The 23,043-nt window shown below is 44.8% G+C and overlaps 1 protein-coding gene and 1 pseudogene across 1 annotated transcript; one reads left to right on the top strand and one right to left on the bottom strand.

Annotated features, from left to right (window-relative positions):
• Positions 1-4,623: 4,623 nt before the first annotated feature.
• On the bottom strand, positions 4,624-22,286 carry STARD8 (StAR-related lipid transfer (START) domain containing 8). Its single transcript, XM_006868503.1, has 13 exons — positions 22,223-22,286; positions 14,172-14,253; positions 13,122-13,185; positions 10,468-11,876; positions 9,704-9,877; positions 8,807-8,966; positions 8,114-8,312; positions 7,501-7,711; positions 7,098-7,212; positions 6,512-6,736; positions 5,192-5,409; positions 4,929-5,105; positions 4,624-4,741 (listed from the first exon to the last, which is right to left on the bottom strand). Exons 3-13 carry the CDS (start codon positions 13,176-13,178, stop codon positions 4,624-4,626), a joined length of 3,063 nt encoding a protein of 1,020 aa, XP_006868565.1. The 5' UTR covers positions 13,179-13,185; positions 14,172-14,253; positions 22,223-22,286.
• On the top strand, positions 17,811-18,611 carry LOC102815106 (annotated as a pseudogene).
• Positions 22,287-23,043: the final 757 nt, after the last annotated feature.

The following is a 23,043-nucleotide window of genomic DNA, read 5'->3' as shown; positions in this document are numbered from 1 at the left end:
CAGAGAGGGAAAGGGACTGTGGGCCGAAAACTGGGGGGAGGAGGGGGAAGTGTAGGGGGTGGGTTTCTGGGATATACCCTTTGGGTGGTTGATGATGCACGGAGGGGATTGGAACCATGGCAGTGAGATGATATACGATGGAATGAATGTAAAACTAAAGTTCTCCCATGTAAACTATCATATAGTTCACATTAAAACTTTAATTAATCAATTAATTAATTAATTTCCTTAGCCTCAGTTTTGTATCCTGTGTACCTCCGTGTCAGGCTGCCTTGGGCTTTCCCCTTACCCTACATTCACATCCCCAAATATAATGCAAGGAGTTTAGAAGTTCTCTATTACCTACAAGCTCAAACCTTCTGGCCTTTACCACCACTGTTTTTGTATATTCTACTCCATCCACATTACTTTTATAGTGTCTTCTATTGTTAAATCTACATTGCAAAGCATTTCATCTCCATCTTTGATAGCTGCCCATTCTATTGCAGAAGTTCCTTTCTCTCGTGCCTGTAGATTCCAGGTGAGAAGCTTTTGCCCTCCCTATGGAGCCTGGCTGGCAAAGAAGAGGGAAGGCAGGGGAGAGAACCATTTATTAATAGCTGTATTGTGTAGCTAGCTATATTCACAACTGCTGTCTCATTTAGCTCTCATGACAACTTTGCAAAGTATAAATGATTATTATCCTTTTTTATGGGAGGAAAAAGAATATTGGAAAGGTCAAATGTGTTCACTTAAGGTCTCACAACCAGAAAATGACTTAGATTTGAACCTGGGCTTATCTACCTTAAGCCATGCTAACAACAAGGCACTGGAGACTTTAAAATAACACATCTAAGCTCAGTGACAGAATGTCCAATTTCTATGCACTTACAACTGGTTTATTTCAGGTAGTAGGTTAGAAAGACTAAGTATGACAAGAGTGACTATAGACAGTGTGGTAGACAGTGTGGTTGGGAATTTGAAAATGAAAGTACTTTGGCACCAGGGAAAGAAAGAGACCAGGTTAAGGTCTGGGTTAAGGTACAAAATTAAGTGCTAGATATGACCATGGGAAGGTGTTTGTGTTCTGGGAGCGACAGGTTGGGATGCCTTGTCATCATGACACCCACTTTCACACATATAGGACATGATAGTCAATTTATGGCAGGGATGGGAGCCTCTGCTTTATGCATGGGTTCACTGAGGCTCAGAGAACTACCTCTCACAAAATGTTGAGCATAGGTAAGCCATGTCAGACAGTTTGTCCAGAGATACAAAACTCAGAACTGAAAAGCTGGAGGAATTCTCTGAGCCTCCTAAGAACCTCCCTCGTAAGTCTTTAGCCGTCTTCTCAGGACGTTTTCCTCCTGAGTGGTCATTTTCATATTGCCAATTAGTAGTGTGCCCATCCTCTACACCATCACTACAGTACCCTTTCATGAGAAGGCAGGGCATTACCTGTGGCAGAAATTCCCTTTGCTACTTTTCTTGAAAACTATTGGCCAGAGTTTCACAGTGGTGTCTCTCAACACTAGCACCACTTGAGTGATCTCCTGTCCACACTTATAAACTTGTTGTTGTTGTTGTTAGGTGTCATCGTGTTGGTATCGACTCTTAACGACCTTATGCACATCAGAACAAAACACTGCCCGATCTTGGGCCAATCTCACTACTGTTTGCCACGCTTGAGTCCATCAATGCTGCCACTTGGCCAATCCATCTCGTTGGAGGTCTTCCTCATTTCCTCAGACCCTCCACCTTACCAAACATGATATCCTTCTCCAGCAATATGTCCGAAGTATGAGAGACGATATTTGGCCATCTTGGCCTCCAAGGAGCACTCAGGCTGCAAAGCTGGGGAGGTGCAAATTGGTTCTTTGAAAGCCAAGGGAGTGACTGGTCCCCTGCTTCACCACCCTCCATCCCAGAGTCAGCCATGACTGATTTCCTCAGGGAAAATCAGTCAGGTATGGTCAGAGATATGTGGAGATGACTGAATCCACAGAAAAAAAATAAAAGAAGCATTCAACCTGTTGAGACTGGGTGATAATGCAGATTGTAGAATTCAGACTTGAACACTATTGAGCAAGGCTTGTGTCTATGTATCCTTGCCTTCAGTTTACTTACAAGGAGATGGAGATTAAAAGCAAGGGCATGGCTTGCTTGCCTCAGGCTACTAAGTAGCACTTAAGGAATTCAAGCACCGATTTGCTTCCAAAGTGTGGAATCTCTAGCTGTCCCTCTGAAGTTGAGAATTTAAAACCAATGCAACAGTAACCACAGCAAAGGAAATCCCCTTCATTTGGGGATGTCAAGAAAGCAAGAACCTCTAGCCTTCCTGGGCTTTGTTGGCCTTTGGATCTAGACCAGGGACTACTTCGTAGCACTCAGAGCTCTTTTGGTTGGTTTATGGGTGGAACAGGGCCCCCAGGCCTCTTGGGATTTTGTCTCCATTCTTCATCACTCAGCTTGTGCTATGTAAAGGGGGAAGGAAGTGGAACACAACCTGTGTCATCTTATTCTAGGGCTATTGTATGAGTGTCTGAGGTCATGCTGGTGGGCTCCTAACTTGGATAGGGTTTGCAGTTTCTGTCCAAGCTCTGGATTCTCTGAATCCTGCCTCCCCTCCACCACATCACCTCCCAAGAGAAATGCTGAGGCACTTCACCATTCCTCTTGTGGTCTTACCTTAAGGCCTGAGACTGAGGGTAAAGCAAATGCTGCCTATCTGACCCCAAATACTGACCCTGGATTGCATCCCTGATCCCTCCACCCTGTCTCCAGTCACTTGGTCCTTGTCTTAGTAAAAAGAAAGCCACATGGCCAGAGTAATGCTTTATTGTTCTGCTAAGAGATCATGCTGAAACCTGTTCTCTTCCTCTCTTGGTTCATCTAAGTGGCCTGTACCACTCCCTACCCAGGCTTTCCAGACCCCTGATCCCACCAGCATTTATTATAATATAGTTATAATAGAATATATATTTTAACAGTACAGTATTTATAAGTACATATAGTCAGGCTTAAAAAGTACATTTAGAAGGGTAGCTGGGATCCATTCCATTCCAATTGATTTAGCTAATAGAAAAATAAAACACAAGTTGGTGTTTGAATGGCATTTGAGTTTACATAGGAGTCAAGACTGAAGAGGGGTAGGTGGGATAGATCAGGTTTGGATAAAGCCCCAACTGGTTTAAATGATGCTAGGCCCTTCTGGCTAGTTGGCTGCCTGGCTAGTAGGCCTGGTGTTTGCTTGAGCAGGAGTTGTTATTATGCTACAATAAGCAAAAGGAGGAGGGAAAAGGTAATGAACACAGATATATATTTCCTTGCTTCTATCTGCTTTTGCTGAACTGTCTCAGGACTGACATTTGGGTTTTGAGAAGTTGGCCCCAGGTGCCACAGCAGGACTGTTGACCAGAAGGTGTACATCTTGGGCTGCAGTGCTGCAACTCTCATGCCCCTGAGCTTGCACTGTGTGGCTAAAAGCTAGCCAGAATCCTAGGAAGTGTGGCGCCCAAGCAGGGAAGACTGACTCTTTGGTCTCTTGAGACCTGAGAAAGGAAAGTCCTTCTTACCCCATCACATCACAATCTACCCCAACACATCATGTTGCCTATGAGAGGCTCATCGGTACCCATTTTTAAATCAACCGCATAAAAATCAGCATTGTAGTTACAAAAATAAAACAGTTCCTAATGGTTGGAGATGCCCCTATGTTCTGCTCCTGTGCCTATTTTCTCAAGTCCAATTTCTCTGGGGAAAAGAAAAATACAAAATAGTTCAGGGCCAATGTTGAGCCTAAAGACAGGAACAGAACCTTTGGTATAACCTCAAAGATATAATAGCATTCAAATAGGATAATTTAGCCTCTAGTCTAGCACAGAGGTAGGACCACACATTGCTCTGTCACTCCTTCCCCCTGCAATTGGGGGAGCCACTGTGGCAGGACTGGGGAATTTTTTTTTTCTTTGCCAAAATGTATAACAACATTCACAAGCCATACAAAATTTTCAACTTAAAAATTATCCTTATATATTTGGTCTTTAACTCAACGCTAATGTGATGACTGAAACTGCAGTTGCCTTGGCAGGGCCAGACTAAATGATTTAAAGGGTCTTATATGGTTGGCGGGAGCTCTGGTAGCGTAGTGGTTACGAATCGGGCTGCAAACCTTAAGGTCAGCGGTTCGAAACTACCAGCTGCTCCGTGGGAGAAAGATGAGGCTTTCTACTCCCGTAAAGATTTACACCCTCGGAAACCCTGTACAGGGTCGCTATGGGTCAGAACCGACTCGATGGCACTTAACAACAACAACATATGGTTGGCAGGCCAGACATTCCCCATCCCTGCACTAAAGTTTCAGATTGAGTAGTGACTTCATGGGCAGGAAAAGGATAACAATTGTGTGTCTGGCTACTAAAATGATTTATCTCTCTTGGGAGGGTAGAATACAGTGAGTAAGTGAAGATAAGAATCTAAGTTATCTTTTCCTATGTATGTGCAGAGAAGCTTTAGGAAGCAAGGGATGACTGACAGCTGGAACCATAGTTGGGGCTGGTTCTGCCCCTGGCAGCAGCATCCAGGGGCCTTCCTTATTATCTCCTTAGTCCTTTCGTTGGTACCACCCTGGTGCCAGCCTAAGGTTCACAGCTTTGTCTCAGGGCCACCTGCCTGCAGGGTGGGGAAGGAGTCCCGGATCTTTGCCACTTCCATGGCACACAGGTGCCCAAAGACTTTGTTGTACCAGTCAAGAGAACGGCCCCTGTGGAAGTAAAAATAGCCAGGCATAAGCAATGGGTACCTCCCTGGAGTCCTCACCAGCAAGAAGGAATGAAAAGTTTCCCCAAGCCCCCAAAGATCAAAGGTGCAAGGAAGGAGATGTAGAAAGACAGACAGGCAGTGATAGGGCTAAAGCTAAGGGAGTGGGGCAAGCAACCTGGGCCTGTTACCTAAGGTCAGCACGACAGACGTGAGTGAGCCTGGAGTGGCCCAGGCCGCAGGGCTCCATAAGGTACTGGGAAGTGAGCATCAAGGCCCGCACCCCTGATTCTGGCACAGGTTGCTCAGGATCCAGTGAGTGGGAGACAAGCAGGCATCCTCCACGAGGTAGATCTGAGCGCCACATCCTGTTTGGAAGGCATACACACATTCAAATTCCTGGTGACTTTCCCCACCCCACCTTCCTAGTCTCAGGCAACTAAGAGTCCCTTACCGGAGCACCACAAAATCGCGGCAGGGATGGGGTGCCATGCTATCAGTAACGTAGTGGTACAGCTCCACACCCGGCATCAGGGCTTCCAGAACTTGGGCCCGCAGCAGGTCCTCATCCCAAAGGGCCCTCTCCCGCAGAACACGATGTAGCACCACAGCTGGAGGGGCTGCCACCTCCGTGGATGCCTTCCACATACGCAAGGGGTGCCCATCTGGTGCCTGGGGGTCACAAGGGTAGGGGCATGGAGGCAACTGTCAGATTCCATCCCACAGTCCAGGCTTCATTCAAACCCTGATGAGGGAAAGATGCAGGGCTGCTGTCATCTTTTTTGCCCTATCATCTCTCTCCTTTCTGGATGACTGCTTTCCAGCCTGCTAAAGAGCACACAGATGATAGCACACATTCTCAGAGACCTACTGGGTCCTACCAAAACAAGCACCGTGCTTGGAATTGCGGGAAGTAGGGAGAACGCCCCATCTATGTGGGAAGTAAAACACTCATACAACAACAAAATATGCCATTTATTGAGGCTTTTGTATGTGCCGGGCAGTGTACGAAATTATCACCCTGATCCTATTAGGTAGGTTAGAATATGACCAATTTAGAAATTAGCCTGGGAAATTCCAGGCTCACAATCTTAAAGAACAATCAGAACCTGAGAAAATGCATGGACAATGCCAGAAGAGAGACAGAGAAATCATCTTCAGTCTGGAACATGCCAAAAAGCTCTAAATGGAAGAAGCAACATATTAAGTTTGGGAGCTGCTCATTCCAGTCATCAGGAACAGTATGAGCAGAAGTTAAATCTCAAACCAAACCCAATGCTATCAAGTCAATTACAACTCATAGCAACCCCATAGGACTAGTAGAACTGCCCCATATAGTTTCCAAGGCTGCAAATCCTATGGAAAAAACAATGTTCTCCCATGTAAGCTATCACTTCCTATGGAAACAGACTGCTACATATTTCTCCCATGGAGAAACTGCCAACCTTTCGGTTACCAAAAACAGACAGGTGGCAATGCAAGGAGTTCAGTTTGACAGTAATGCAGGGAGAGATGGGAGTTGAGGCTAAAAAAGTAGAGTCATGTCTAGAGTAGACTTTGGAACATAATTCTGGCAGGTAGTCCCTGAGAGAGATGCCTTGCTTTAATTTGATTCTTGACTCCTTACAGAACTTACTCTGCTGGCCGACATTCTCCAAGTATCGGGCCCAGGCATGGTGAGATTGGCAAGCAACTCCTTCCTGGCTCCTGCCTTTGAGTTCCCCAGCCCTTTTCCCCCTTCACCATACCATCTCCCAGGTGGTATGGTGCTCACCTTTCTGCAAGCTAGCTCGGTGTGCTGGGGCCCTGGCATACTCATCCAACCCTTGAAACGTTCAGCAGCATCACACAGCAGCTCCTGGATACTCTCCTCCATGTAGAGGCTCAGGCTAATTCCAGAGGCTCGGACCCGTCGCAACTCAGCCAAGGCAGGGCCAGGAGGACTGAGCTCAGCTGCACTGTAGGAGCCACACAGTTGCAACACCATATCTTGGGGCACCTACAAGTGTATAGACAAACCAAGCTGAGGGCCACGAGGAGCAGAGAAGGATCAGGATTCTTCAGTCCTAAAGCCTATGAAGGTCTATATCAGGTTCATGTTGAGGGCAGTGGAGAGGCCAGGCTACTGCAGTTGTTGTATTGTTAAGTGTTGTTGAGTTGGCTCCAACTCATACCGACCCTGTATAGGGTTTCCGAATTTGAACCACTGACCTTGCGGTTCAAACTGACCTTGCAGTCAAGTGCTTGTCCTACAGGGCCACACTGAAATAAGATAGTTGAAAAATCTTGTGCTCCCCCGGATTTGGGGTGCTGTGTCAGGCCTGATAAATCCCTTAGGTCTTATAAGCAGGTTCACTCACCTGGAACAGTTTCTTGCAATCACTGATCATGTGTGACAGACCCTGGGTGGCAGCCATATTCTCACTCAGATCCCTAGGGCCTGGCTGACCAACCAGCTTGTGTTTGCTTTTGATCCTGGATAGAAGGGTCAAGGGAAGAGAGTGGCACAAAACACGAGACAAGTGGGCTAACAGGCTGGTTTCCTACTCCCAGGAAGCCAGTTTGCCAGGCCTGACCACAAAAAAACCTGAAGACTTTTAAAAGGATCTGTTTCACAGCCTCCAACCAATCTCTGAGCCCTGGGGAGTCTGGTTGGTCCCTGTGGTGAGGCCTGGGAAATGTAGTGCCAGTTGCCAAGATCCAAAAATCCTTTGGGGCCCAACCCCTCCTTGCCTGGTTCTGACATGCCCTTCCCTGTTTCACCTGGGCAAAGTGCTATCCTTCTTGGAGACACTGAGGTGGAAGATAGAGGGTGCCAAGCACACTGCCAGGTTGCCAGCTGTCATTTGGTTTTCCTCAGCCAAAGCAATATCACTCAGGAAGTAGAGCAGGGTCTGTAGCACCTCTCGGTTCTCATCAGGCAGCAGCAAGGTGGCAGCTTGTGCAGCTGCTAGCCATTGATCCTTAGGGAGTACTATGAAGAAGGAATGGCAGAGGGCCTTATTTCTCAGAGGCTCCAGAAACAAGCCTCCAGCTTATGCGAAAATAGAGACCTCACTGATTTCAAGAGAAGATGGTGACAAGAAAGGTAAAAGGTCTACTCTGGGAGATCAGAGCCATGGGTGCTAGATGGAACTCTGCTGCTAACCTGCAATGCAAGCTTATATAAGTCCTCTCCTTTTCTTGGGACTTCAGTCTGCCCTTCCATACAATGGGATGGGGGGAGTAGAATATGATCTGTCTCCAAAAGCCTTTCTAACTCCAAATGTCTTTGCCTTCACCAGGCTTATCTTCCACCAGCCCTAGGATTCAGGGAGGTGATGAATAAAACAGATTGTTGGGGATAGGTACAGGGGGATAGGTACAGGTGACTCACACTGGTAGATCTGCAGGAAAGTGGTCGTGAGCTTGCTAGTAAAGATGGGCTCAGGCAGGTCCCGGAAATACTGCTTCAGCAGGTCAGCCACATCATATGCTGACTGACCCTCATAGCAGACATTATCTGGGGAGGTCTCATTCATTTGACGCAGGTTCTGGATCCTGGACTTCACCCCAGACTTCCGGAAGATGCCAACCTGACCCATGCAGGAGAGAGAGAAGGGGGGGGGGGGAAGATGCAAACAGGGTGGGGGGAGAGAAGACTCTAAAGGCAGCCCTGGATTGGGTTTCAGGAGTGAAGAACATTCCATATACTTCTGAGCCTGGCAGGCTTCTTGCTGAGCAAAGTAGGAGAAAAATGGCAAACCATAGAGAAGTATTTTCATAGTCTCATGGCCAAAGGAAAAAAGATGGCTTTTGTGCATATGAGGTAGGAAAAGGCAGGCTCCTAAAAGACAGAAACTGCAGAATCTGGGTCAAAAGGAAGCTGTCACAGAACTGAGTAGAAGGGTCCAGCCCTATGGAATGAAAGGGAGTTCTGGCTCAATTCTCTCTGGCCCTTCCTGGGATAGGAAAGGTGCCTGGTAGAACATCCTGACCCAGCAGGAAGACCAGAGCAGTTCCCTAGACCAACTCCTCAGCCTTGGACTCCAGCCCTGCCCTTAGTGCCATCTCTCTGCAGGCCACTTACCTGGTCCAGGCACTGACTGCGCAAGTAGCGCATGGCTTGCTGAATGCTCTGTGGCAATGGCTGACCTGTACGCTGCATATGGATGAGGGGTGGCACTCCAAATACATGCTGGCCTCGGTAGTCTGGGATTTTGTTCCTTTTCATGAATTTGGGCACTGTCCTGTTTAGGTGAATGGCAAGAGGTCAGCAAGGGGGATGGGACAGACCTGGGCACTTTGGAGCAGCTAGCTACAGTCTTGTTGGGCTCAGATGGGATGAACAGAGTAAGAAACATGCATATCCCTAGACTTAACATTCACTGAACACCTGCTTTGGACCCTGCATAGGGTTTCCAAGACTGTAAATTTTTACAGGAGCAGAAAGCCTCATCTTTCTCCTGCAGAGTGGCTTGTATTTTCAAACAGCTCAACTCGTAACCACTATGCTACCAGAGCTCCTTGTTGGGAAGTAGCCAGAAAAATGGAGCAGGCATAGAACATGAGAAGATCAAGATGGGAAGGAATTAAAACTATTCTTTAACCATGGAAGCCACAGAATGGGATTTATCAGCACAGTGACAACCAAATCTGCACCATAGGACATTTCCCAGCAGCAGCATAGAGGATGCAGTGGAAAAGGTACAGCTGGAGGACCTATGGCCCCTCTAACACACCATTCTCACATGTGGCACACATGTGTATTCCATGTATATCCTTGACAGATATGCATAAACCACTCCAAAGCATGCTGACCTCTTAGACCTTAGCACCTTCAGCCTCCTAGTATATCACACCACTCCACTGGACTTCAGCTGTCAGCATCCACTGTCTAGGGCTGACCCTTCTAGAGGTTATGGGCCATAAGCAGGGGCCTAGGACCTGAGTCATACCCACCCACCATGGCCCAGAAACCACTCACCAAACCCATCCCTGCTTGTGGGGCACAGTGTACTTCTCCATGAAGGCAGTGAGCCGTAGTAATGAGCCTTTATGCAACAGGTTGATCTGGCTGGCAAACTGGCGGTTAATCTCCAGTGACTCCGAGTTGAGGCTAGGACGGTGGGAGTTCTGGAAGCTGTGCCAACGAAGTTTCCTGGCAAATGAGGAGGGTGAAAGGGAAGAGGAGCAGGTTTGGACAAACCTTAGCAAAGGTTGTGTTCTTCTAGTCCCTTTTTTAATCCAAAAGAAAGAAAACACAGAGAGATGGGGCTACTCTCACTGCTGATGCTGGGCTACAGGGTAGAAAATGCTTAGTCTTAGCTTCTAGATTTACCCATAAGCCAAGAAGCTCTCAAGGAAAGTAGCAGAGAGTTCAGACCAATCTAGTGCCAATAAGGAGTACCTACTCCCAATCCATTCCAAGACTTTTATTGAGGGCTGCTACAAGAAAGTTTGAAGGGCAAAGCTAGGGATCAGACACCATCTCCTTTAACACCCTGTTTACAGATGGGGAAACATGAGACCCAATGAAGGGCTACAATTTGCTTAAGATCATATCTATATTAGGTCGTGAACCTAACTCTTTGATTCCTGAGTCATGTATTCTTTTCATTTCTCTTCTGGGACTGCCTACCTGGAGGTGATCACTCAGCCTGTCCCTGGGCCTCATGACTAAGAGATCTGTTTCCAGAGAGAACAAAAGACAACAGAGACCCCTGTTCCACTCCTACCCTAAACTCCCACCTGCAGGGTCTGGTAAGTGAGGCCCCAACTCCTGAATCACGCCGTTCATGGGGCTCTGTTGCCTGGAGCCCATCTGCACATCCCCCTGCTTTGGTCTCATTCATGGCATTCCTGCTACTGTCAAGTTCACTGGAGGAAGCCACAGTGTCAGAAATGGAGTGTCTGTCTTTCTCAGATAGGCTAGAGGCAGAGATGGGTTCCCTGCTTGAATTTATCTTCTGTTCATTGTCCTGGGCTGAGGTGTGGACCTTAGCCTCTACCTGTGCCTGTGCCAGGACCTCAGTCTCAGCTGAAGCCTGAGTCTGAGTTGAGACTGTCTGAGAATCTGCCTGGACCTGGGCTGGGAACTCTTCTTGTGCTTGAACCAGATCTTCTTGTGCTTGGGCCAAATCTTCAGCCTGGTTTTCAACCTTAACTGTAGCTATTCCCACTGATAAAGTAGCTTTCTCTTCTTCTTCATCTCCTTCCTCTTTCTTCTTGCCAGGCCCCAGTTCTGAGTACATGGCTTGAGACCACAGTTCTACCTGCTGCTGCAAATCCCAAACATGCTGGAGGATATCATCTAGGTGAGCATAGTTGCCCTCATTCTCCTCATCTTCAGCCTTGGCCCCAACCAGCACAGACTCAGCTTGGTACAGCTTGGGCAAATTGTCATAGGTGCTGGCATGGCTGCCTGTTGAGCCATAGGAGCCACGGTGCCCTTCATAATGCCAGTGCCCTCCTGACTTCCAACCTGCCAGGCAGTGTCCATCCTCAGGACACAGGCTCTCAATGGATAGGGAGCGAGGGAATGTGCCTGGCTTGTGGTCTGTAGACACATTCACCAAGCTGTCACACTGGTGTGCCTGCTGAGGATGCTGGGATGAGGCCACAGGCCAGGCTCTCTGAGTCTCAGTGCTACCACCACAGGTTGATGTAACTATCTGGTTCTTAGCCCTGTAGAATCCAGCTGAAAAGAAGTCACGGCAACTGCGGAAAGACGAAGCTTTGGTGGTCTTTCCTGAGGTGGTTGGGTTACCCTTGGGCTCTGCTTGTCGGTTGTCACTTTTTTCCTTCTTCCTAAGAGTCTCAAGGTGCTTGAGGAAGCAACTGGAGCGGTGCTTCTTGACTTTGTTCTGAAGACCCTCCTGATCTTGGGTGGGGCTGAAGAAGGGCTGGTCCCTTTGACTGGGGGCACAATCTAATAGGGACACATCTATTGGTTCAGGCAGCAAGCTCACAGTGATGGCTGGCAGGGAGATTGTGCTAAGTTCAGTGAGGACATTCTCACAGCTTGAAGTAATTGGCAGGCTTGGACTTGGTGGGGACAGCAGATGAGAGGAGCCCACAAGAGACCAGCGCTTGTTTTCTTGCTGGAAGGCCCAGTGGTTGCTTATGGTATACTGCTCTTCCTCATCTGAATCTTCATTCTGGGGAAGGTACCACAGGGTGAGGTCAGAGGAGCACAGCCTAGAAGCCCTTGCTTGTGCTCCTATCTGCCTTCAAACTCTTGGGAGACTTTGAGGTAAGGGCCCCGCTTTCTGGTTGAGGAAATGGTTTAGTTCTGAGGATACAAAAAGGAAGCTAAGGGTCAGAGATAGAGAGCATATAAATGTTAATGATCGTGTAATTAATCTACCTCTTGCACTGTAAAATAAGCAGGCGACCACTAAGTCAATTTAAACCACAAGGTTGGTGATTCAAACTCACCAGCCACTCCTTGGAAATCCTAAAAAGGGTCACTTTGAGTTGGAACTTACTCACTGGTACTTAGCAGTAACAATAACAACAACCATTCTACAAGTAGGGAAACAGATACACACATGAGAAGGAATATGCTCAAGGTCATGAAATGACATGCAATGAGTCAGAGCTAGGACTGTTGACTTCTGTTTTCAGCAGCCTCTCTAGTCTCTAGGTAGTAATCTTACATAAGAAATCACAGACTGCCAGAGCAGGAAGGAAATTTTAGATTTGCCAATTCCTTTCCTTCTTTGCAAGGTGGAGAAACCAGAGAGCAAAAGAAGCTTGCTCAAGATCAATCATAATTCAGTGGAAGAGTTAGGGCCAGGTTAGGGCTTTGTCACTGCAGGTCTCTGGTAGAGGAAATTATCAAAGCCTCTCTTTAAAGAAGGATAGGGTTATTGTTTTCATTCCAAGGCTACGTATAAACCAAGAGGCCTCTCAATTTCTGCTTTCCTAAAGTTGTCAGAGTTGAAAAGGCCTTTGGAGATTATGAGTTCTGCCAAATTTATTTCACAGTTGGGAAAAATGAGGGTGAGAATGGGGAACCTTACTTCTAAGACCATAAAGGCCATTATTCTGCTTCTGCTCTCTGCTTTAGTAATTTTAGCTATCAAAGAGCAAGTAGTGGAGGCAGATGGATTTACCTGAGTAAAGAGGCCACCAATATGTCAAGTTACTGATAAACCCAGGAGACAGAGGTATGCTGATGGGGGAGGGGAGAGGCTATGGGCCAGGGCATTTGCTCCCACATTCCAACCTGACTACACAAAACCCAGATAGAGGCCACATGAAGTCTCTTATAGTTCCACCCCCAGGTTAGAGTAAGGCACTGCTCTAGACTCCTGAGCTATTGGAACCAGTTTCACAAGAGGCTGTACATGTCCTTGGTTCCCCATGGTTTCCACATATCCCATCCTGCCATGGTTTACCTGCTTGCACTGAAAATGAACCCCCAGTTTCATCGAGGCATAGTTGTTCAAGGTCATCAGCCTCCTGCAAAAATGCAAAGCAGTATTTACCCAAAGGTTCTGAAGCCCAAAGCCTGGAACAGCCTACCAAGATACTCCCAAGATGGAAAAATATATCCACCACTCCACATGTTCCAACCATTTAAACTTATCCAAGTCCCTACGTTCATGGGGGTTCAAGTGTCAGACACAATGCTGGAAAGAGTATGGCTCCTTTCCTCAAAGAGACTATAGATGTAGAAGCAAACCACTAGAGATGAAACTGGTTCAAGAACAGAATATATAGAATGCACAATGGAGACACAGAGGGTAAGACAAGGAATTTCCATGAAGGGAGAAGAGTGTAGTTAGAGAAGACTTCCTAGAGAACAGAAATAAAATTTTGAGGGTTAGAGAAACTTTTAGCAGGCTTAGACAGAAGACTATAATAAGGTATAGAGGGAAATGGTCAGTAAACAGACCAGTGTGAGTGTGAGACAGTTAGGATTGAGGCTAATAAAATAAATCGAAGCCAGAGTGCAAATGGCCTCGGGTGTCCCGTTATAAAACTTTTTCCCTATAAGCAGTGGGGAGTCAGTGACAAATTTTAAGTTGAGGAGAGGCTGCTTCCAGTTTACAGAGCTGACTCTGGTGGCTGTGTAAAGAGGATGAAAGGGGGAGGGGAGAAAGAATGCAGACACTAGAGGCAGAAAAGCCAGTTAGCTACTGTAATAGATACAAGAAGAAGTCATTGCTTGCCCGCAAACAAGGACCAAGGTGGTGTAAGTAGAGAGGAGACAAATCAGAATAATGTTTAGAGGATATAACTTAAGGGAGAAAAGAATCAATGTCAGATCTTGGCTTTCTAGCTCGAGTGACTAGGTGAGGGTGTCACAAACAAAAAACTGATTAAGTGAGGGGAGTGCAGAAGAAGAGCTTAGTTAATGTGCTGGGCCCCTCTTCTGTTAGAGAGTATAAGGATTTTTTTTTTTCCCATGAGGAAGCCCCAAGCCAAGCCTGAGGCTCCCCTACCTGCACAGAGCACCCAGAGAGTCCTCGTCCAGGAAACTGTGGTCCTTCTTCACAGAGCCGATATCCAGAGGGAACGAACCTTCTGTATGTCAGAGAGAAGCAAAGATGAGTCCAGGAAAGTAGATCAGGAACTCAGCCCCATGAGACCTTGTGTTTGAACAGGGAGGCCAGCAAAAGTGGAGAGTATGAAGGCAAGAGCCAAACATAAAGAAAAAAACCCAGAGATAAGGAGACCCAGAGAGCTCACAGTTAACAGTATGGGCAAATGTCTGGGAGAGAACAGGAGGGATGGACTGGAGGAAAAGACTATGTCAGTCTGAGGCCCTGGGTGATTGCCAAGAGCCAATCTGGAATCCCCAGTCCCTTCAAATCCTAGACTGCCAAGACAGGGAAGGGGCAGTGTACATCCAAAGAATATCTCAATTTCCCCTATTGTCCAGAGAGCAGTGGGAATCCACTCCCTGGGATTTAGGGAGGTGAGAGGATAAATGAAGGAATCGGGAAGAAAAAGAACTCAAGAATTCCTACACCATTCTGGCTTACTGGATAAAACAGGCCTATTTATTCATTTACTCATTCAACTAGTATTCTTTTGATGTTGCTCCTGTTAAGTGCCATGGAGTCAGTTCAACATTCAAAGTCCTGGTGTAGTGTTGTAGGATAAACACTGGACTGCCAACCAAAAGGTCAGCAGTTCAAACCCACCTTGGAAGCCCTATGCAGGGTCTCTATGAGTTGGAACCAACTTGATGGCAATTAACAACAACAATATTTATTTATTGTGCAAGACACTAAGGATAAGTAGTAAACAAGTCTAAAATGATAAAATGATCCCTGTCTTTACAGAGTTCAGACTCTCATGGGAAAGTCAGATAATAAACAATATGCTAAACAAACAAGATAACACAGTTATAAATACTATGAAGGAAATTAACCAGGGTGATAAGATTAAACAGAGGCTGCTGGGGTGGGAGTCCTGGTGTGGTGCTGTAGGATAAGCACTGGACCACAAGGTCAGTTTGAACTACAAGGTCAGTTTGAACCCCAAGATCCTCAGTTCAAACTCACCAGCCACTCCTCAGAACTAACTCAATGGCACTTAACAATAACAACAAGCTGGGGTGGGGCTACTTTTCATGGAAGGCCTTTCTGAGGAAGTGATTTCTGAGCTGAGTCCTGAAGGACAACAAGAAGAAAACCATGCAGAATTTGGAAAGAGAGTTCCCAGCAATGTTCCAAGAAGGGAAAAGTTTGGTGTCAATAAGTTAGAAGAAAGGAATCTGGAATTTACAGAGCAAAGGAGAAAGTCATAAATACAGAGTGATAAGGCAGTCTCATTGGACAGAGTACTGCATTTGGGCTTATTGCATTCTGAGGATACTGAGAAGCCATTGGGTTTGTAGTAGAGGAGTGACACAGTCACAACTACAGTTAACAGGATCCCTCTGGCTGCTGTAAGATGATAGGAGGGCAAGAGTAGAAATAGAGAAACAATTGAAAGGAGGCTTCCTCGGGGGTGTGGCCTGCTTCCAATATACTGGACACTCAGGCAAAGCTTGCTTGCTCTCTGCTGGGACTAGAACTTGCATGTGGCTTGCCCTCTGATTTCCGTTCTTTGGACTTGTGCCAGTAGCCTGCTCTATTACCTGCCAATCATGGTAGTTATCAGCATCCTGCCTTCTTACCTGGTGGACCTGAATGACTGCCTGTCGTCTAATCAGCCCATCTTGGCTCACCATCCCTGCAACTACAAGATTCAGAAGCTCCTAGCCTGAGCTCTGACCCAGGGACTTCGGACTTGCCAACCTCTAAAACTATGTAAGCCATTTCCTTGATATAAACCTGTCTCTCTCTGTGTGTGTCTCTGTATGTCTCTTTGTCTGTCTCTGTCTCTGTCTCTCTGATGTGGCACTGTAGATTAATGTGCTGGTTAACAACATATATATAATGTTGCTGTTAAGTATCGTTGAGTCAGTTTCAACTCGTAGCGACCCTGCATAAGGTTTCCAAGAAGCAGCTATTGAGTTTGAACTGCCGACCTTGTGGTTTAAACTGACCTTGAAGTCGAGTGCTTTATCCTATAGTGCTACACCAGGACACACACTCTCTCTCTCACTCGCTCTCTCGCTCGCCCTCTCTCTATATATGGTGGTGGTTATATGCCTGGAGTCGGTTCTGACTCATACAGGGTGTCCGAGGCTATAAATCTTTATGGGAGCAGAAAGCCTCATCTTTCTCCCACGGAACAGCTGATAGTTTCAAACTGTTGACCTTAAGGTTCGCAGCCCAATTTGTAACCACTGCACTACCAGAGTTGTTAAGTGCTGTCAAGTTGATTCTGACTCACAGTGACCCTGTATAGGGTTTCCAAAGAGCAGCTGGTGGGTTTGAACTGCCAACCTGTGGTTCACAGTCCAGTGATGGTCCTACATCACCACACCAGAAGTCTATATATTGTCGTTGAGTGCCATCGAGTAGGTTCCAACCCATAGCAACCCTGTATAGGGTTTCCAAGGAGCACCTGGTGAGCCTGAACTGCTGACCTTGTGGTTCACACTGACTTTGCAATCCAGTGCATTAACCCCACAGCGCAACACCAGGACTCCAGAAGTCCATATAGTTGTTGTTAAGTGCAGTTGAGTCAGTTCCAACTCACAGAAGACCTATATAGGGTTTTCGAGGCTTTAAATCTTCGTGGGAGCTGAAAGCCTCATCTTTCTCAATATATATATATTTGTTGCTGTTAAGTGACATCTAGTCAGTTCTGACTCATAGTGGCCCTGTATGTATACATATATGTATTGAATGATTGATTATGTGCTGTGGAGTCAGTTCTGACTCATAGCACCCCTTGTACAGGGTTTCCGAGGCTGTAAATCTTTACAGGAGCAGAAAGCCTTATCTTTTTCCCACAGAACAGCTGGTAGTTTTGAACTGCTGACCTTGAGGTTAGCAGCCCAACTCATAACCACTACACTACCAGAGCTCCTTACATATATATATATATATATATATATATATATGTGTGTGTGTATATTTGATGGTAGTGGTTATGTGCCATGGAGTCAATTCTGACTCATAGTGACCCTGTATAGGGTTTCCAAGGAGCACCTGGTGAGCCTGAACCACCGACCTTGTGGTTCAAACTGACTTTTGCAATCCAGCGCATTAACCCACATTAGGAATTAGAGTGAAAGAAAATGTAGACTAACACTAAAAGCCATATAAAAGACCAGGCTTACTCGTCAAGTAGAGACTGTGGAACCCCTGAAACTATGATCCTTAGTCACCCTTCAGATCTGGAAATGAAATCATCCACATGGCTCAATTTCAGCCAAGCAACTGACAGGTCTAGAAGGGAAACAACAACACTAATAAATACTGTAAATCTTTATGGGAGCAGAAAGCCTCATCTTTCTCTGGTGGAACAGCTGGTAGTTTCCAACTGCTGACCTTGAGGTTCGCAGCGTGATTCATTACCACTATGCTACAAAGTTAAAATATATATATATTTTTTTTTTTAAGAATTCATGTATTATGCAAGGAGAGGGTACTTGCTGATGAATTAGATAGTGGGAATGAGAGGGAAAGAAGAATTAAGAATGATTCCTGGGTTCCAGAGGACAGGGATCAACAGCCATGGCAGCACCCTCCTGTGGCATCGCGGTGCTCAGTGGGCACCTGGCAGGACCACTGGTGCTGAGCAGCAGTGCGGTGCAACCCACGGGGCAGCCAGGAGTTACTACACATGTGTTCCAGGGCTTTCAGAGCAGTGGCAAGAGACATGAAGTCATTATTATCTCAGGAACTGAAATGACCAAACAAATCCAAGAAGAAATACAGCAAAATGTGAAATTATGGATTTCACTTGGGAAGAGAAGACCTCACCTCAATATCATTCTAGTAGGAGACAACCCAGCAAGCCACACATACGTCAGACATAAGATAAGAACTGCCTCCACTGTAGGTGTCTGCAGTGAAATCATTCTAAAACCTAAGGATGTTTCTCAGGAAGAACTTTTAGATATAACTAAACAGTTGAACATGGACTCAAGAGTCAGTGGTATATTATTAGTTCAGTTACCACTGCCAGACCATGTAGATGAGCAAACCGTATGCAATGGAATCACGCCTGAGAAAGATGTGGATGGATTTCATATTATAAATATTGGAAGACTGTGCCTTGATCAGCATTGTCTCATACCTGCCACTGCCAGTGCTGTTTGGGAAACAATAAAAAGAACAGGAATTGAAACATTTGGGGAAAATGTTTTTGTGGCTAGCAGATCCAAGAATGTAGGGATGTTTTTACACACTGGTGGAGAACACGAATGGCCATAAGGTGATGCAACTCTGACAGTAGCTCACAGATATACCCCCAAAGAGCAACTAGAGATCCATACGCAGCTAGCATATGTTATCATAGTAGCTGCAGTATAAACTGTGCAAAAGAATATTGAACTGCCAGATGTGAACTCAGAAAAAGGTGTATTTATCATCACAATTGAATTAGACAATAAGTCTAAGTATATTTCTCTAAAAACAAATACAGGTAGTCCCCAACTTACAATGTATCCAAGTTATAACAACCTGTACTTACAACCTACCATCAGTGTATCTGGAACATTGCATCTTTCTGGGAGGAAGTTACAGGAAAATGCATGCAGCAAATAATGGGGAAAAAAAAAAAAAGTTACTGGATTATGTGAACATGCTCTAAATATTTGATCAGGATAAATGATGGAAGAGATCAGTGGGAAAAAATCATCTATATGGCAATAATGCTGAATTTAGACTTGATATGTCCTGGCAGCGTAGTGGGTTAGGTGAAGGCTGCTAACCACAAAGTCAGCAGTTCAAAACTACCAGATGCTCCATGGGAGAAAGAGGAGTCTTTCTGCTTCCGTAATGATTTATAGCCTTGGAAACCCAATATAGGGTTGCAGTAAGTCAGAACCAACTCCATGACATAAAACTCTTATCAAATGTGGAACAGCTCATAGATAACGGTGAAGGGGAACTAACGGATCAGGACTTAACGGATTAGGAAGAGGAAAGATAAACTGAAGAAGAAAAAAACTAATGAGAAAGAGTAAGAAGTTGTCAAAAATACTTTTACAATGTAAAGGTTGTTTTTAAACTAAATCAAGAACTTTAGTTGCTTGACAACATGGACCCAAACACCTATCACTTTTCTAAGGTCAATGGGCAAATTCTGGAAGCAGTGAGATGTTACCACAACATACCTGAAAAAAAGAAGAAAAGGACCACATTGTGTCATTCCCAATCGCAAGGAGAATCCAGATGATCCAGAACCTTGCAGCAACTGACAGAATGACAATGTTGCCCAACTCTTCTTCACCAGAGTAAATTTTTATGATTTGTGTATTTTTATATAAGTATGTACACATTAAATCTATTACTGTACATATAATGTTTCCAGCCCCCAAAGGCAAATAATTATTTGATTTTTAAAGATACTGATGATAAAAGATAATAATAATAAAATCAGCATGTACACTCCCACACAAATGAAAATCAAAGATGGGAAAAAAGGTACAATTTGGGATGAGTAATGTTGTTAAATGCCACTGAGTTGGTTCTAACTCATAGTGACTCTGTATAGGATTTCTGAGGAACAATTGGTAGGTTTGAACCACCAATCTTGTGGTTAGCAGTTCAGTGCTTATCCTACAGCACCTCATCAGGACTTCTTTTGAATAATAAGTAATAGCTAATTATTGCTGCTTTCTTTATCATTCTCTGAATTCTTCAAGTGAATTTTCTAAGATGTACTGACTTGATAATATAATAAAAATAGTTATTCTGACATAATATACTACATTAGTTTTTAGGAATAATCAGAACAACTGTACTGGAAGGATGTATACTGTAATGTGTTCTTTGGGTTTTGTGTGTGTCTTTTACAGACACAATGAATCTTCCTGGTTATATTTAAAATAAAAGTAAGTGTGACAACTGTAAAGGTAGAAGTTTTGTAACAAAAGCGGGGAGTAGGTAATCTTACATTTCAGGAAAAGAGGACCCTAGGACCATCAAGGGAGAAGAGCATGAGCAGAATGTGGGACCCTATCCAGAGAAACAGTGACACCAGAGATGGAGGAAGAGATGATGACATGGAGAGATAACGCAGCTAAGGATTCTAGACTCATGGAAAAAGAAAGACTGTGTGCTGGCGGCCAGAAGGCAGGTTTGCAGAATATGTCCTTTGGTTGTTTAAATGATTATATATTCCTGAGTGTTTCTGTCACATCCAACCCCCAAAACAACAACAAGAAAAAAAAACCAGAGGGAATAGAAGCAAATACTGTTGAATGAAGATGTACGGAGGGGATTATAATCATTGCAATGAAACAATGAGTGTAAAACCAATGTTCTCCCATGTAAATTATCAATCAATTCACAGTAAAAACTTTAAAAAAAAAAAAAAAGAAGAAGAAGAAGAATGATTCCTGGCTGCGGGGTTTGATTGAGTGAACCATGGTGCCATCTATCAGAATAGGGAGCATAAGAAGGGATACATTTGTGAGGAAGAATCTATCAGGAGTTTGATTTTAGATCATGTTAAATTTAAAGTGCCTGTTGGACACCTGAGTAGACACATTGAATTAGTAGTTGATTAGATTAACCCAGAGCTTAGAAATAAGGTCTGGATATATTTGGAAATCATCAGAATCTAGATGGCACTTGGATAAGGATGCTATGGAAAAGAAATGTTGAAAGAGATGAGGGTCCAAGTTTGAAACCTAAGACACTCAGACATTTAGAGGGAGCTCTGGTAGCATAGTGGTTACAAATCGGCCTGCTAACCTCAGTGTCAGCAGTTCGAAACTACCAGCTGCTCCGCAGGAGAAAGATGAGGCTTTCTACTCCTGTAAAGATTTACAGCCTTGGAAACCCTTAACAGGGTCGCTATGAGTTGGAACAGACTCCAGGACACATAACAGCAACAATAACAGTTGGCTAAGGAGACTGAGAAGCAGCATCCAGAGAGGCAATCAGCAGTCAGGAAAGGTGGTTGGTTGTTCCAGTAGCCAAAGGAAAGAGTAGTCAACTGAACTGAATGCTGCTGAGAGATTGAGTAAAACAAGTGACCACTGAATATGACCACATGGAAGTTGCTAATGAACTTGACAAAGACTGTCTTTTTTTCAAGGTGGGGGAAAAGCCAAGTATAGTGGAGTATGACAAAAATAGGGGATGTGGAAACAATCAGTGCGAAAGACTCTAGTGAAGAAAATAATGAAGGAAAACTAAGGAAACAGGTTTAAAGCCATCAAATCTGGGAAAGGAAAGGTCAAGGGGCACTCTTCACATCATATCTATGTAAATAGCATCCTCAAAGGTTGTATAAAGCAGTGGCCCTGGTTAAAAGAGAAGACAGCACAAAAGAAAGTACTCTAAACTGTGGAAAACACTAATGCATCATCTAGTAGAGAGATGATAATTTAGAAGGTAGAGGTTGTAACTATAAGCCCAAAGTCCCTGAGATTTTTTGAGCAGAACCAGGATACACAGCTTCTTGTGTGGTAGGCGAAAGGATCTGATTTGCTCCTCTTTTTGGATGAAAACTGAACATTAATACTGTAAAAATCCAACTACATGACACTATAGAAAACGCAAAACTATAGAGACACTAAATACAGTGGTTGAAGAGCTTCAGGGGGAGAAGGAGAGGAACACAGGGGCTTTTTAGGACAGTGAAACTGTTCTGTATGATATTGTAATGGTGGATACATGACATGCATTTGTGCATACAATACAAGGAGTGCACCCTAATGTAAACTATGAATTTTAGTTAATAGTAATGTATCAGCATTGGTTCATCAATTGTAGCAAAAAAATATAAGATGTTAATAATAGGAGAAATTGTGCAGGAGAGAGAGGCAGTATATGGGAACGCTGTACTTTCTGCACAATTTTTCAGTAAAGCTAAAACTGCTCTTAAAAATATTTTTATGTATCAAAAAATATATTTTTTTAACCTAGGAGATAAGGATATTTTGGGAGTATAGAAAGAGTAGCCTTACCGTCGAAAAGCTGAGCATACTGAGGAAATCCTGTTGTTCGAAGCCACTCACATGCTTTTTTGGCCTCAGCTTCTGAAACAGAAGAATGAAGAGAAACATGTTAACAGTGTGGATATATGTACATTACCTCACCTCTGCTCTGTATGCCTCCTGTATGCCCTGGCCTTCTTGAGCCTTATTTCCTGCCTGTCTTGAACCCCTTCTTCCTTCTTGGCCCCCTGCCCAAGAACAGAACTCACCACTGTCAGCAACTCCAAGGGATGCCCCAGGTCAAGAAGTAATGCTGGGATAAGAAGCCACAACTGTGCCCTCCAACCCAACCCCTCCTTAGGGATCCATCATTGTGTATATGTGACTGTGCTTAATTAATGCAACTTTCTAACATAAGATAGAGATCTAGGAATCACTAAGATCTTTGAGAGCCTCTAGGAAATGTTTGGTATAGCAGAGACAAGCTAGCAGTACTTCTTTCTGTTCCTGCCCTACCACAGCATAACAAACACGGGGCAATGGAGGCCTGGAAAAGAGGCAAGTTTCTAAGCCAGTGGCAGTCCAGGTGATGTTGTAAGACCAGCCCCTGTGGCAGTCAACTCTGCTTTCCTGTCATTAGGAAAAAGAGGGGTGTCAAAGTATGGACTAGGTCAGAATTTCTAAAGGCAGGCCCTCTAAGGGTCAAAAATCTATGTACCAGAGGAACAAACAAGATGGCAGATTGGGTGGAAGTGCAATAAAGAGTTCCACCAGCAACAACACAGAGTACCCAAACAAGCAGGTTCAGGAGATGGTCCCAGAACTCTGAACCACATATAAAGGAATATTTA

The sequence above is a fragment of the Chrysochloris asiatica genome, unplaced genomic scaffold (genome assembly GCF_000296735.1).
Source record: "Chrysochloris asiatica unplaced genomic scaffold, ChrAsi1.0 scaffold00118, whole genome shotgun sequence".
Taxonomy (NCBI): Eukaryota; Metazoa; Chordata; class Mammalia; order Afrosoricida; family Chrysochloridae; genus Chrysochloris; species Chrysochloris asiatica.
Note: the sequence above shows the minus strand (reverse complement) of the source record. Positions and strands in the feature narration are given on the sequence as shown.